General features: G+C 40.3%; 2 protein-coding genes across 2 annotated transcripts; one reads left to right on the top strand and one right to left on the bottom strand.

Moving 5' to 3' along the window:
• The first annotated feature begins 302 nt into the window (after positions 1-302).
• yme1l1b (YME1-like 1b) lies at positions 303-7828 on the top strand. Its single transcript, XM_085389738.1, has 18 exons — positions 303-460; positions 984-1118; positions 1232-1409; positions 2045-2137; positions 2591-2700; positions 3071-3221; positions 3303-3386; positions 3645-3818; positions 3905-4057; positions 4188-4320; positions 4524-4586; positions 4765-4877; positions 4964-5119; positions 5223-5374; positions 5487-5613; positions 5766-5839; positions 5932-6018; positions 6129-7828. The coding sequence occupies exons 1-18, from the start codon at positions 428-430 to the stop codon at positions 6270-6272; spliced, it is 2160 nt and encodes a 719-aa protein (XP_085245864.1). The 5' UTR covers positions 303-427; the 3' UTR covers positions 6273-7828.
• Positions 7829-8166: 338 nt separating this feature from the next.
• On the bottom strand, positions 8167-13559 carry ptchd3b (patched domain containing 3b). Its single transcript, XM_085390227.1, has 4 exons — positions 12375-13559; positions 12170-12291; positions 11933-12078; positions 8167-9906 (listed from the first exon to the last, which is right to left on the bottom strand). Exons 1-4 carry the CDS (start codon positions 13089-13091, stop codon positions 8390-8392), a joined length of 2502 nt encoding a protein of 833 aa, XP_085246353.1. The 5' UTR covers positions 13092-13559; the 3' UTR covers positions 8167-8389.
• Positions 13560-14503: the final 944 nt, after the last annotated feature.

Here is a 14503-nt window from a genome sequence, read left to right as displayed (position 1 = left end):
TGTTATTATCCACGAATTTTCAAAATTACTTTTTTACAAAAGCTGAAAAAACCCCGTAAAGTGCGTTTACTTTTATGCGTATTACTATTATGTCTTTTGTTTTGTTTTTTACAGTTATATGCTTTCATTCCGGAACAGATAAATCAGTTTTAGTGGTTGAAAGTTATGCTTGATTCATTTCCATCTCAAGATTGGGCAAAACAATGTGGACATTTCTTTAAAAATAAATAAATAGGTACTTTAGCGTGACCACAAAAGGGAGTCAAATTTCGACCGGGATACAAAATTTGTCACAACATGGTGGAGGTCATATCCGGGTTATTTTCCGCTGTCACTTCTTGCCGCAAACACGGACCTTTAACTCTCAGGGACAGTCATATAACTTGCATATAGCTTAACTGGGGTCTTGCACAGGTGACAATTAAATATGTTTTCCTTGTCAACGACGGTCCAGCCTCAGGTAAGAAAGCAGGATAAGTTAGCTCAAGCTAATAGTAGCGCTCTTGTTCTTTTGGTTCACTTGAACGTGCTAGTAAGCTAGCTTAACCTTAGCATGTTTGTATGACTCCCCCTGCTGTCTTTCGTTGTAGTTTATTTTGAACTGTGCATTTACATCGGTGGACAAGTTGCCACACCAGTTATCTGCTGTTTTCCCGTAGTTAAAGTAAAATAAGCAACGTGGGTCGTTGAGAGAAGTTTTGGCTTGCGCGTTAATGATAGTTTCCCAGTCTCCGCTGTGTCCTTAGTTGTGTGTCAAATAGTAAACTGCGTCATTGAGCGATGTGTCATTAATTAATCTGTCAATCGCCTATATGTAGCTATGTTTGTGTTTGTTTATGCCATCCAACTTTGCAACACCGGCTAGTTAACGTAATCTGTCTACATCGTCACCAGTCTCAATATGAGCAGCCTTCAGCTTGTAAGTGTATCTTTTGATATTCACAACGTGCTAGTCATTCACCAACTGATTGCAATGACCACAGGTGACTGTACCCCTGAGTCACCTCATCAACGTCCTCCACTCTCTGAAAAGCTCAGTGGGGAGCAGCAGCAGTGCCTCCTGCAAATCAAGAAAACATAAGGAGCGTGCTGCAGACCCAGAACTACACTGTGCCGAGGTACTCGCTGTACAAGTGCATATCCTGACACTTGCTTTAATGTTCTGAGCAATAACGAAAACATTGCATGCTCAATGTTATTAAAAAAAGCTATGTACTTTGTTTGTTTACAGTCTGTGTGGAATTTACGGGAGCTGGGTTTATCAGATCTGGGAACGCAGCAGCTGGATGAGCTGGTGACTCGTGTGTTGCCACACTTGAGCCCACAGGAAGCACCACTTGCATTTGGTGGTCAGACGGCCTGGAGGACCTCGCATCTCTCCACACATTCCTTTTTCCACAATAAGCATGGTGAGGAAGATGTATCTCAATATATCTCTATCTCACATCAGATTGATTAGTGTAGCTACTAAATGATTGTCACACAGGCCGACAAACCAGTTAGCAACCCTATTGCAATTTCAGGTTGCGAGGGAAAAATGTACTTTTCCCCTGGTGAAATCGGTTGCATCAGAAACCTTCATGCTTGGGTTTCTAGCAGATTGGTGCCATCACTTTTAGTTCATCTTCCAGGCAAACTTTGAGCAACTGTGCAGCCTGTTAGTGACCGAAGCAGTCAAAAGAACCTTTTTCGTGCAGCACCATATATGTCTTTGCAACCAATTTCCCGCCCATCAATCTCCAGCAACCACTTGCCAGCCAAACATGGAATGCATTTTTTCCCCCTTGCTTAAAGGAAGTGAGCCTCTGTGGTTACAGGTTTCTCACTGACTGGTCTCTAAGCCTGGTGACTGCCAGCAACCACTTGCAACATTTTGATGAATGCACACTTTTCTCTTATGACCAGTAGTTGCCAAATGACTGCCAGCTGGTCTCTAAGCTTGTGTGACTGAGGCCTTAATGAGACAGTAAGGCATCTGCTGCCAGTTTGCCCTGCAGTTACCTCGTGATTTAAACGACACTTATACTTTGTTCTCTCTCCCCAGGCTTCTCATGGAGTCGCGTGCCGACACCGGTGTTTTCAAGGCTGCACCCTTCACCACTTCAGTCTGTCTGTACAGATCTCCAGTACCGGCCAGGTAACCATGGATTACAAAGTAGTTCAATAATTTTATGAAAGACTCTAACTTCATATTGAGTTACAACAAATAAATGATCTGAGTTGGTTTGTATGTTTATGTGAAAGCAAGACAGGCTGACATTACTGACAGGGTCATTGCAAGCATATCTTACATTTGCGTTGTACTTCTAGCTGTAACAACATATACATTTATACTCACTGACCAATTTATTAGATACACTTGTGAAACATCTATACAAGCTCTCCTGCTGGAACTTTTTAAACGTTTATTTGAAATTGTTATAAAGGCGTTAATTCTAAGTGATGTTTATGGCTGAGCTCAGATCTATAAGTATTTCCTGTATTTTGTTCATCCCATTGACATAACTGATAAGAGCTATTTTACTGGACTCTGTTTTTGATAAAGTTGCTGATGACTTTACTATGTTTATGTCTGCATGATTTATTTCAGCGTTGGTTCAGACCAGAGGTTTTAAAACTTTAAGGAGCAAAACAAGACGACTGCAGTCAGCTTTCGAACGGCCTGCCGACTCTGAAGGGTTCACGCCATCTTTTATGAAGGTACATGTTTATTCACAAGGTTGGCATGTATTGCCAAATCCTTATGTTATGGACGTGTATAACATTTTTAATACTTTCTGTCATCAATGTGCATGATAAAATGCACAGCGAGTATGAAAAACAGCCTGCCTTTTACAGTCACAAAACTTGAGGAATGTGTGACAGCTTATATCTGTTTAGTCTGTGACACCTGCAGACTTGTAATTTAACTTGATGACCAAAGAAATATTTTTTTATATATATATTAGAAAGAGGTTTGCTGATCTTGTCCCTGTAGTTGTAAAACCTGTGGCTCTGGTGGTTCTTGCAAGAGTAACAGTGATGCAGGCTTTTAGATTGCAGTACTGACCAGACTTGCTTTGGACTGCAGGGGTTTCTCACACGTGACAAGGGGATAGAAGTTGAAAGTCTAGACAGCATGGTGAAGAACAAGAACATACCTGATGGACAGCAGGATGCGTTCAAGAGGGGCTTCGCTGAGGGTTTCCTGAAAGCTCAAGCCCTGACACAGCGAACTCAAGGCAAGTTTCAGTACAAACACACCTAGACTCGGTATCATTATACAGAATTAAACTGTGCTGATGTTCTTGTTTGACCGTCAGACTCACTTAGGAGGACTCGTCTAATCCTGCTGGTGCTGCTTCTCGTTGGGCTGTATGGCATCTCGAAGACACCTTTCATATCGGGTAAAGGCCCCCTTTCCCTCCAAACACTGGATCTTAGTTTCAAAATAATTTGCCTCCAAAGTACTAATATTTTAATAATCAGTTAAAATATTAACAGTAGAGCTAAACACTTGCAAGCTAAGCAAGCTTGTTCCAACTAAACCATTTGCAGTGGTGCTGCTGTGTGATGTGGCTAACATGTAATGTGTTTGTCTGTGTGAGTTGATTAACCATGACATGCCGCATGATTTCGAACTTTAATCTAATCATTTTGGACAGTGCGGTTCCGAACCACATCAGGCCTGGACTCAGCCGTGGACCCTGTGCAGATGAAAAATGTGACATTTGAGCATGTGAAAGGGGTCGAAGAAGCTAAGAATGAGCTGCAGGAAGTGGTGGAGTTCCTTAAAAACCCACAAAAGTTCACAGCTTTGGGAGGAAAGCTGCCTAAAGGTGGGTTATTTTTCACAGTGGCACATTCACAGTGACCTCTGGCATTACTCTTTCAAAACTCATTTTCTCCTCTCTCTTTAATTTAGGAGTTTTACTTGTGGGCCCTCCAGGGACTGGAAAGACCCTGCTGGCCAGAGCAGTGGCAGGAGAGGCAGACGTACCGTTTTATTATGCCTCCGGCTCAGAGTTTGACGAAATGTTCGTTGGAGTGGGAGCGAGTCGCATCAGGAATCTCTTCAGTGCGTTTATTAAAAAAAAAAAAAAAAAAAGTTATTAGCATCCTTTTTTTTTTTTTTTTGTATTAGTTAATTTAGAGTTTAAAGTTGATTGCTTGATATGTTTGTTTTTTGGGTGACTGCTTTTCTTAAGGGGAGGCCAAAGCCAACGCTCCCTGTGTGATTTTCATCGATGAACTGGACAGCGTGGGTGGGAAAAGGATAGAATCTCCTATGCACCCTTACTCCAGACAGACGATCAACCAGCTTCTTGCTGAGATGGATGGGTAATCTGTAAAATCAAAACTCACATTTATGAATGTTCAGGAAGCAAGTCGGCTAAAATGATTTCTCAAAAAGCTAAATGTTGTGTGTTATTACAAACAGAATGATAGATTTTGTGATTGGTTTGGGTGGCATAATGATGGTACTGTATATTTTTTGAGGTTTAAATGAGAGTCATTTAAATTTTTGAAATCTTAATTTGTAGGTTTAAACCAAATGAAGGGGTGATCATCATCGGGGCAACCAACTTCCCGGAGGCTTTAGATAAGTATGTTTTGCCTCTTATTCCCAGCGAAAATATCACTGCTCACATTTTAGAAATGTCAAAGTTTACAGTCTTCATTCTATCAGTTGTAATTGGCAATACAAACAAAAAAGAGCTAAACCCTCCGGGCTGTGTTTCAAGTTATATGCTTGCACTTTATCATCTCTTTTTACCCTTGCAGTGCCCTGATTCGCCCAGGGCGTTTTGACATGCAAGTGACTGTGCCCAAACCAGATGTGAAAGGACGCACAGAAATTCTCAACTGGTACCTAAAGAAGATCAAAGTGGATCCAAGTGAGAAATTAGAATCTGCTAATGAGGAATAGGTTCATTATAATGCCCTTTCATAACCACATGGATGTTGTTTGTTATTTCTGCAGCTATCGAGGCCAATATTATTGCCCGAGGCACCGTGGGCTTCTCTGGTGCTGACCTTGAAAATCTGGTGAACCAGGCAGCCCTAAAGGCAGCGGTTGATGGCAAAGACATGGTCACTATGAAGGAGCTGGAGTTTGCTAAAGACAAAATTCTCATGGGTGAGTGATAGTTTGGTGTAAAGATGTACAACACCGCGAAAGTCAGATGATCCCCTTTGAACAAGCACTGTGAACAGTGGTCTTTTCTTTGTTTTTCCTCAAGGCCCAGAGAGAAGGAGTGCAGAGATAGATGATAAGAACAAGCGCATCACGGCGTACCACGAATCAGGCCATGCAATTGTAGCTTTCTATACCAAAGATGCGATGCCAATCAACAAGGCTACCATCATGCCCAGAGGCCCCAGTCTGGGACATGTAAGGAAAGCTGGAGCTGGTTCATACTCTCACTACATAACTTTAAACTTGAATGCCTGGTTAAAACTTTATCTTCTACATCCTCAACTTCACCTTCAATGCTTCTTTGAAGGTCTCCATGCTTCCAGAGAATGACAGGTGGAGCGAGACTCGCTCTCAACTTCTGGCCCAGATGGATGTCAGCATGGGCGGCCGTGTAGCTGAGGAAATCATATTTGGCCATGATTACATCACAACTGGTAAGAAAATGTCCTTGAAGTGACCAGAGAGTGAGTGAACTGGGAGGGTAGATTGTACAAACACACTGATTCTTAGGTGAAGAAAGTTGCAGGATAAGGTGGAATTAATGGTTTATGATGTAGGATTGAATGAGTCATTTCTTGTTCTTCAGGAGCATCAAGCGACTTTGATAGTGCCACCAGGATTGCTAAGATGATGGTAACCAGATATGGAATGTGTGAAAAGGTATATTTGCTTAAAAGCAGCACAAAGTGAAAGACTTTATGTCCTTACATTCATTTTTTTTCAAGCATCCCCTTTGCCTGTGTGTCTCTTAGCTGGGTATAATGACCTACACTGATCTGGCAGCACAAAGCCCAGAGACACAAGCAGCTGTGGAGCAAGAAATCAGAGTGTTACTCAAGGTCTGTGTGATCTGTTATATAATGTTAAAAACTAACTCAGCTCCTGTTCTTTAAAAAGAAAATTACATTTTGTTTATGTTCTCTGACATCTTTTCTCTTGCTCTCTCCAGGAGTCATATGAGCGTGCCAAAGCCCTGCTGAAGTCTCATGCTAAAGAGCACAAGAACCTGGCAGATGCTCTGCTCATGTACGAGACACTAGATGCCAAAGAGATTCAGCTGGTCCTGGAGGGCAAAACCCTGGAGACCAGATGAACCCTGAGAGGACCCAAATATCTCTGGGCACAGGCAGAGGAGGAGGTAGATTTTAAGAGGTCAACTGATAGAAAAAGGAGGGATGGACTCAGAGGCCTGCATTTATAATGTCACTTTACAAGTGTTCCTGTGGGGAAAATCCCATCCCTTCATGCTGTCTCACCTTCACAGAATCCCATCACTATCCCCAGATAAGTAGTGCTGTTATTTAAAGCATAAACATGAGTGCCCCGTGTTCACATGTAAGCAGCAGTACTGGCTCACTGTATGGGATTAAAGGTTGAATGACTAAATGTTTAATATTAAAAATTTTGCTCAGGTCATTATATTGCTTGGTGGGAGGAAACAAAACATGAATGTAAATATATACTGCTAACATAACAGCATCTGAATTTCTTTTAGGGTTCTTCATAACTCGGCTGTATCACCATATTAATCTTTAGCCAGACAGATTCACTTCTGGTCAATTGGATACGCCACATATATTATCAACCCAAAGAGGTCATTGTTGATACAGCGTCCAGAATATATGTGAATCTCTACTCATGTTTCAGTTCTCTTCATGTGTTTGTGTTCATATCTGATATTTGTGAGGTGTGTTTCCAGTGTATCTTACTCCCCTGCTGCTTTCTTTTGAAGGTTACTATATAATTTTTTTTCTTCCGAAGTAGGATAAAGTTGAACTACAATGGCTCAGCACCTTGGCTAAGCGTGGATATTTAAAATGTTCGTGTGCACTCTTTGTGCCCTTTTCTTTCAAGCGTACAAATGGAAGAAAAACTGCCCCTCAGCTTCAGAAAAGCACGTGACGTAAAGTGGCTGTGTTTGGCGTAGCAATACAGCTTTGGGATCGGAAGGCTTTTAGTTCTGAAATAAAAATAATGCCATAATTTAATTAAAAAGTTTGAGATTGGCTTTTGGAAGCCTCATCAGTGACATAGTAGTTTTTCTTGTACATGCAAATTGTGAAATAAAGACTCTGCAGTTATTCTGAGAAGCTAAAAGGCCAGCTGTCAGTATTGTGCTTCAGTCCCCGTTCTCATCGCTTAACTGTCGAAAGGCTTCTAGCCCGTGTCTGGTCCTGCATACTGGACTGCTTAGTAAACAAATCTCCATTGCAAAGTGGACAAACAATGCTAAATGTTTTGTGGTACTTTTCTCCAGGTGTGAAAGAAGATGTGAGGGGAAAATGAATTTCATTTAATTGTAAGATGACTCCAAATCAAACACTTACCAGCACAGATTGTCTGTACAAATCTACGTCAAAGCAGTGAATGTCTTTCTCCAAATGTGTATGTAATCCATATTTAGAACGCTGATTTCAGCATGTTGTGCATCTTGATGTTTGAGTTTTATTTTTTTTCCAGTTTGCCACAGTATATTCTGTTTGTTCGCCTTTTAGTGAGTAACTTATCTGTGTATATATAAGGGGTGTAAGGGGAACATTGTATATAGATGTATAGTGAAGCTTTTATGCTGTGTACACTGAATGGCTCTCTGCTGTACATCTCTCCTCAGTGTAAAGGAAAAGGAACCCAAATAAAGACTTAAGTGTGTACAGGTGACTTTATTTATTTTAAAATGCACATAAAACAACACTACATATACATCCTTGTAATAAGTGACACAACTAAACACCCCCCAAAATCTCAGCAATTATTAAATCTTTATTCAGTTCAATTCAAATCTGTTTATTTATGTTGCACCAGGTCATGACCTCAGTTGCCTCAAGGTGTTTTGTATTGTTAGATAAAGAGCCTAAAATATTAGAGATGAACAATAAAAATATAGATATATATGATATATAGATATAGAGATATATATAGATACTTTCAGTGTGTTTTCACACACTGAAAGTATCTTAGCATGAGCGCACAGGTTTGCTATATTTTAAACAAGTCCTTTTTTTTTTTTTTTTTTTTTACATGAGATAGAGAGAGAGAGATATATATATATATATATAGATATATATATATATATATATATATATATATATATGAGAGAGAGAGAGATAGATATAGATATATATCTCAAGTTAAAGGCATGGCATCCACAGTTTTAGCGTGAGTGTAATTGAAATGTTGTCAAATCTGCAGATGGACGCACTGGGCATCAGCTCAACGTGACTTGCTACAGGCCCCAAACAACGTGAGAAACACTGGAATAAATGTCAAGCCGTGGAACAGTCCAAACACAATGACAAGAAACACGATTTTGAAAAATGTCCGGAATATGTAACTCCCAGACACGCTCAACACCACCACACCTAAGATAGTGGACAGTGCTCCCTGCAGTACTGGGTAACCCAAAATCGCCAAAGCCTCAATAGCTTTCTCATTGGCGTCACTTTTGGGACTCGAAACAAAAGAGTAGCAAATGTGCGCCGAGAAATCTACCGAGAAACCGATGCACATGACCAGATTGATCATGGAGATGGAATCCAGATTGACGCCCCAGAGGGACATGAATCCCGTCACGCCGGTGATGACTGAAACAATTGCAAACACTACACAAAGTGAGCAGAGAGGATCGGGTATGAGTACGAGAGAGATTGCAAGCATTACGATCACAGCGGTGAGCATGGTTTGGATGGTGTTATTTAAAATGACAGTGTACTGGTCAAAGTAGATGAAAGAAGGGTGGTACACCAGGAGCTCCACTGAACATTCCTCTGCAGTTTTCCTGAGCTCCACCATCATATCTGCCATCGGTACGTTGTTTTTTGTCTGAAGGAAAAAGCGAGATGCCTGAATCTTATCGTCTGGAGTCCATTGGATGTCTTGTGCTAAGAATGGGTCAAAATTTAAGAAAGGTTTCAGGTTGTTTAGGAAATCCTCCTGGGAGCTTATGGGCTTATTATTGGCTTCTGCATAGTTTTCAAAGAAAATGAACCAAGCCATTGTGTTATTGACAAATTTCAGTGATTCAAAACTTGAAATACAAGAATTTAATTGCTTCCGTTGGTCTTTGTCCCAGTAGGGGAATTGCTGCTCTATTGCCACCATTGCACTGAAGCTATATTCATTGAAGTGCTCCTCTTCATGGTTGTAGTAATTGATAATGTAAGAATCATCCAAAGCCAGGTTCTTAGTATCAAGTCCTTCTTTTAAGATTACACAGCCATAGATACTAGCAGCTAAATAACCTGCATAAAGGACAAACACAAAGACTTTTGTCACTTTGTGGGTCAGAAATGGACCGTAGAACTTCTCAAAAAAAGAACTTATGGGCTCTGTTTCCTCTTTTTCAGTATCTTTGTTGTACCGACCCCCAGTACAGCACAACCAGAAGGCTTTTGATTTCCCTGGTGCATCACTTGGGACTTCAATGCAGGTGATCCAGTGCTTGTTCTCTGCTTCTCTCTGCCCATTTAAAGCCATGCATGCACCCAGGAAAGTCAGGCTGTAGAAGTAACAGAAGCAAAGACAAATTCCAGCATAGAGGCAGAAGGACTGGACTGAGCCAAAGGGTGTGATGCAGCCCAGGAAGAGAGCCAGCACATCGGTGAGGGTGGTAATGGTAATGGAGATGGCAGCATCTTTGTAGGTCTCACCCAGCCGTTTTGGCACGCTGTCCAGAACACGAGTCTGTTGCCAGCAGGAGATCATGATGAACATATCATCGATCCCAATACCTTTAGTGATAAAAGTCAGAGTGGGGAATATTTTTAAAATACAAAATAAGACTTCAGGCTTAGAGTATTGGTGTGTGTTTGTGTGAGTGTCTACAAGGCTAGGGTTAGGGGAGATAGAGAGCACTAATGACAGGGTTACCATCAGCTGTAATGGTAGTTTCTTAGAAAACATTGAAATCAATCAACTGTAAGTGTTATTTTAAGAATGCAGGTCTTGTTGACAATCGCTGCTGTGAAAATCTTGCTAAAGCTTTTTCTGGCATAACATTTTCTACAAACTGCTGCCTTAACTGAACACTTTGACCTGAATGTTTAACAGCAGAGGTGAGACCAAGTCATTGTTTTGCAAGTCTCAAGTAAGTCTCAAGTCTTTATCCTCAAGTCTCAAGTCAAGTCTCAAGTAATGTCAGGCAAGTCAGAGTCGAGTCTCAAGTCACTGGTGTAAAAGTCCGAGTCAAGTCACAAGTCTGAAACTTTGAATTTCAAGTCCTTTCGAGTCTTTAAAAAAAAAAAAAAAACGAAAAGGCATGTTGCAGTTATATGCTAAATGTAAATATTAGACCATGTAATTTTAAAATCTGTGTTTTTCTCAACACATGACAAAATAGTGAACTTAGAAAATATACACAAATTGTGAAATTGCACCTCTTTAAAATGCAGCTCAATTAAACTTAGCTCCAAGAATAATTTTCACCGACAGTTCTGAGATAAGCTGCATGTTATTCTTGGATGCGGTTGTAGGACCAGCTTTAAAATCGCATGACAAAAATATCATACACATTAAAAAAAAAAAAACTGCATCACCAACGTAGCCTGGACAACATTTGCTAGTTAGATGAAGTCAGCTATCTCATCTTAGCATATTTATATGCATATTTATAATCATACGGTTCTTGGAGTGAGTGCACACACTCATGAAGTTTAGTAACTTCAGGTCACTGCAACAAGCCCAGGTACAGTTTACCGACGGATGGGTGCAGGACCTTGAAATGCACCGTGTAGAACGAAAGACCATCGTACGTATCATAAGTTTACCAGTCTCACAAATTGTCGTCATAAATACACATTCCTTAACCGTTTATTAATAGGACCTTTGAGCTCAACGGTAATTAATTAGTAGTGGAAATAATTTCTGGTAGCATCACAGAAATGTAGCAGTGACAACAATATTGTATGCTGTAATCGTACTGGACAATTAGTGATACAAAAAACCTGTTTTATCCTGTGAATAAAAGTATATGTTTTCGTCAATGTACCATAATAACAGAAGCGAAACGCAATATTGTGTCAGGACAATTCACTATTTATGCACAATAAATAAAGGAGCATAGCGCGACAATTTCTGTTCAGCGCCAGACTTGCTTGTAACCTATATCACTAATTATGTTATGAAAATGACGCATTAACTACTAAAAAACACTGACCTTCGTGTAAATGCTTGGAGCAGACTAACCTGTGAGCTGGAGTGTTCTGGGACGTTATATTTGATCTTTGAATGGCTGCTATCCAGTCCATCCGTCACCTCTTTGTTACTTCGGAAACATGGCTCGAACAATTTCTCTTCAATGTCGTAATCCGATAACAACCGATCTCTTTACCCGTCGGCTTCCCGTGGCTGTCATGCGACCGGCTATTGCAGTTAATAATACAACAGCTTCTTGACATTTTTGTGTTTCTTTTTATCGCTGTATAACTGATTTTAATTGAAAGCCTGCGTGCGCTAGTACCTCTTGCCACGAGTTCCCAGAATCCTTTGCGGTTCTACCCGTGAATGACGTCACATTTTCAATCTCTATATAATATGCATGTTAAATTTTATATTTGGGGTAAAATATCAAGTCTTTTCAAGTAAACCGGTTCAAGTCCAATTCAAGTCCCAAGTCATTGGTGTAAAAGTCCAAGTCAAGTCACAAGTCTTAGAACATTTTTTCAAGTCAAGTCTAAAGTCATAAAATTAATGACTCGAGTCTGACTCGAGTCCAAGTCATGTGACTCGAGTCCACACCTCTGTTTAACAGAGCCTCACCTAGAATCATGAAGGGACAGGAGGCAGCTGTCATTACAAAAGGCTGGCCCACCAACAAGAGCAAACCAAAACCACTCACGACCGCTAGACTTGTAGAGAGAACGCCGCAGAACCCCACCCACACCTTCGTCCTCACATTATCCAACCTGAAAAAACAAACTCATATTTTATTTTATCTTTAAAGTAATTTGTCAAATATACATTCAATGACAGGCTTGGCTGTTATGTTTTTCTGACCTCCAGCAAGTTATGATGGAAAATGTGATGGCAATAGAGTAGGTGATGGAAAATAAAGAGATGACAGAATCTGGAGATTTCTCAAATTCCCACTGCATTGACATTGAGGTGGAGTATGATACCTAGAAGATTGGAAAAAGAATGAGCAGGAACAATCTCACCAAGTGGGAGGATAATAACTTAAACACAAAATGTGAGTTCTTACCTGGAGGGAAGGTGAGGAGCTATTTGACACCAAACTAATGAAGCTTTCCAACCAAAGGTCATTTTTTGTTTTGTTGCCCTCTTTTAAATAGTAATAGAGTTGTATAGCTTTAGCGCTTTCAACAACTGAAGTGTCTCCTTGAGTCACACCCCCCAGACTTGTATACAACGGCAAATTTGTGTTACCATTGTGATACCACGGGAATGTCAGTGTGACAGCTTTTATATTTTCGGCATTGTATTGAATGATATCTAGAATGATGTTTGAAATGCAGTTTTTCATCACCTTAGCACAGATGCCCTCATATTTAAATGATTCCTTGTCAAATTCTACCAACATGTTCTTGATTTTAGAGTCCAACATGAGGATTTCTTCAAGCATTTTAACAGTCAGAATATTAGTCTCGCTTGTAGCTATGAGAGTGGCATAGTTTCCATCTGTGGTCTGCCGCAAACTTGAAAACATGGAATCATCTTCTGGAAACATTTCACTGAAGTACTTCCTCTCTGTCTTGGCCGGTCCATTAAAAGGTGTAAACTCCTCTTCAATATTGTTGGAGATTCTGTCCTGAGTAAAATAAAACCCGCTTCCCAGAGCTGCAGAGACAATAAGGGGGGCAATGAGGAACCACCAGGGATTGGATCCAACAGATTTACCCATCTTCTTAAAGAAGCTCTGAAGGGGCTTTTCTATGCAATCCATGCGACATCTGGCCATAGCTGCAAAACCTGGCTCCTTTGACAGGATGATAGAAGCTCAAAAATATGTTTTGTGGATATAAATCGGTTGCTCCTTTGTTTTCAGAAATGTTCAAACTATCGTCACAGGCTGCTGTCAGAAGCATTTACTGTGCCGCACATTCCTGTTTGGCTCCATGTTCTTTGTTGCAGTTTCTTTTCAGCAGATGTGGTTTGAGGAAAGGCTCACTCAGTGAGCTTGTTCAGGAAGAGTCGCTTTCATACGGTTCATTGGTTCTATCTCACTCTTTGCTAGAGTTTCTTGTTGCTTAATCCTGTTGTATCACAAAAAAAAATCATCTTTGGAATCTGTAAAAAAAGCAAAACACTTCAAAAAAAATAAAAATAAACGGAGAAGAGCAAATTTCAACTAAAAAGATTTCCCAGAGTGTGATTAAAAAGAAGATGCACTAACAGCAGACCAAAAAAACAGATGAGCTCTCCTGAGCGCTCAACACCACCACACCTCCTGAGCACTCATTTATATAGAGTGGGGAACTGCTGCCTCCTCCTTTTGGTTATACTATAACCATCTTGGCATCATTTTTTATTTCAATTTCATGACACTATTACAATCCATTTGTAACTTTCTGAATCCAATATTTCTAAATACATGCTTACAGCATTTCTTTTTAAGTGCTCAAAACCACACATAAGCTAAATATGTTGGTAATAATATGTAGATCACAATGACCTCACTGAGTACTTGACGGTTTCCAGTATGTTAGTACAAAGTTCAGTGTGGTTATCAGTGCCAATGACGGGTTATGGACAATGAGGATATAAACGGATGGGAAAAAGACGCTCTTTCTCTTGTAATCTTATCAGTCAGATGACACACCTCATATAATTAGCCCAGCAATGCAAATGCATCATACTCGATGCATGAGTTTTTCAGACTACTTTTAGTTTACCAGCACAGCTTAAAACAGTGTGATTTCTCTCCCCTCAAAACGCCTAAATAATTTGCACAAAAGCAAATATGATACAAATCCAAAATACATATATGTAAATTTATATTTAACACCTTTTTCATTTTCATTTTTCATTGGCCAGGTTCAAGAAACACCCTAGTTTTTTCTTTTTTCTTTTTAAAGACGAATTTTCTGACTATTTCACAGTTCAAGCATCACAGCGTTAACTGCGGCAAACGCGACCCGTTATTATTCCCCCACAACCCTCGGGCGATACCATGTCATGGTTCGGGTAACGTAAAAGTTACACAAAGGAGGGCCTTTTAGGATTGATGGAAGGAAGCCGATGCACAAAACAAAGACATGTTGTGCTCCATTATGTGACTCTTTATTTAGGCACTTGAAAGGTAACCCCACCTGAAGGCAGTCATTTCCTGTGGTTGTGGTTCCATGCACTAATTTCAGTTCAGCCTGAAGG

Source organism: Rhamphochromis longiceps, linkage group LG18 (assembly GCF_057381845.1).
Source record: "Rhamphochromis longiceps isolate RC_006_pf linkage group LG18, R_longiceps_female_GT1.1, whole genome shotgun sequence".
NCBI lineage: Eukaryota > Metazoa > Chordata > Actinopteri > Cichliformes > Cichlidae > Rhamphochromis > Rhamphochromis longiceps.
This window is presented reverse-complemented; position numbering and strand designations above follow the sequence as displayed.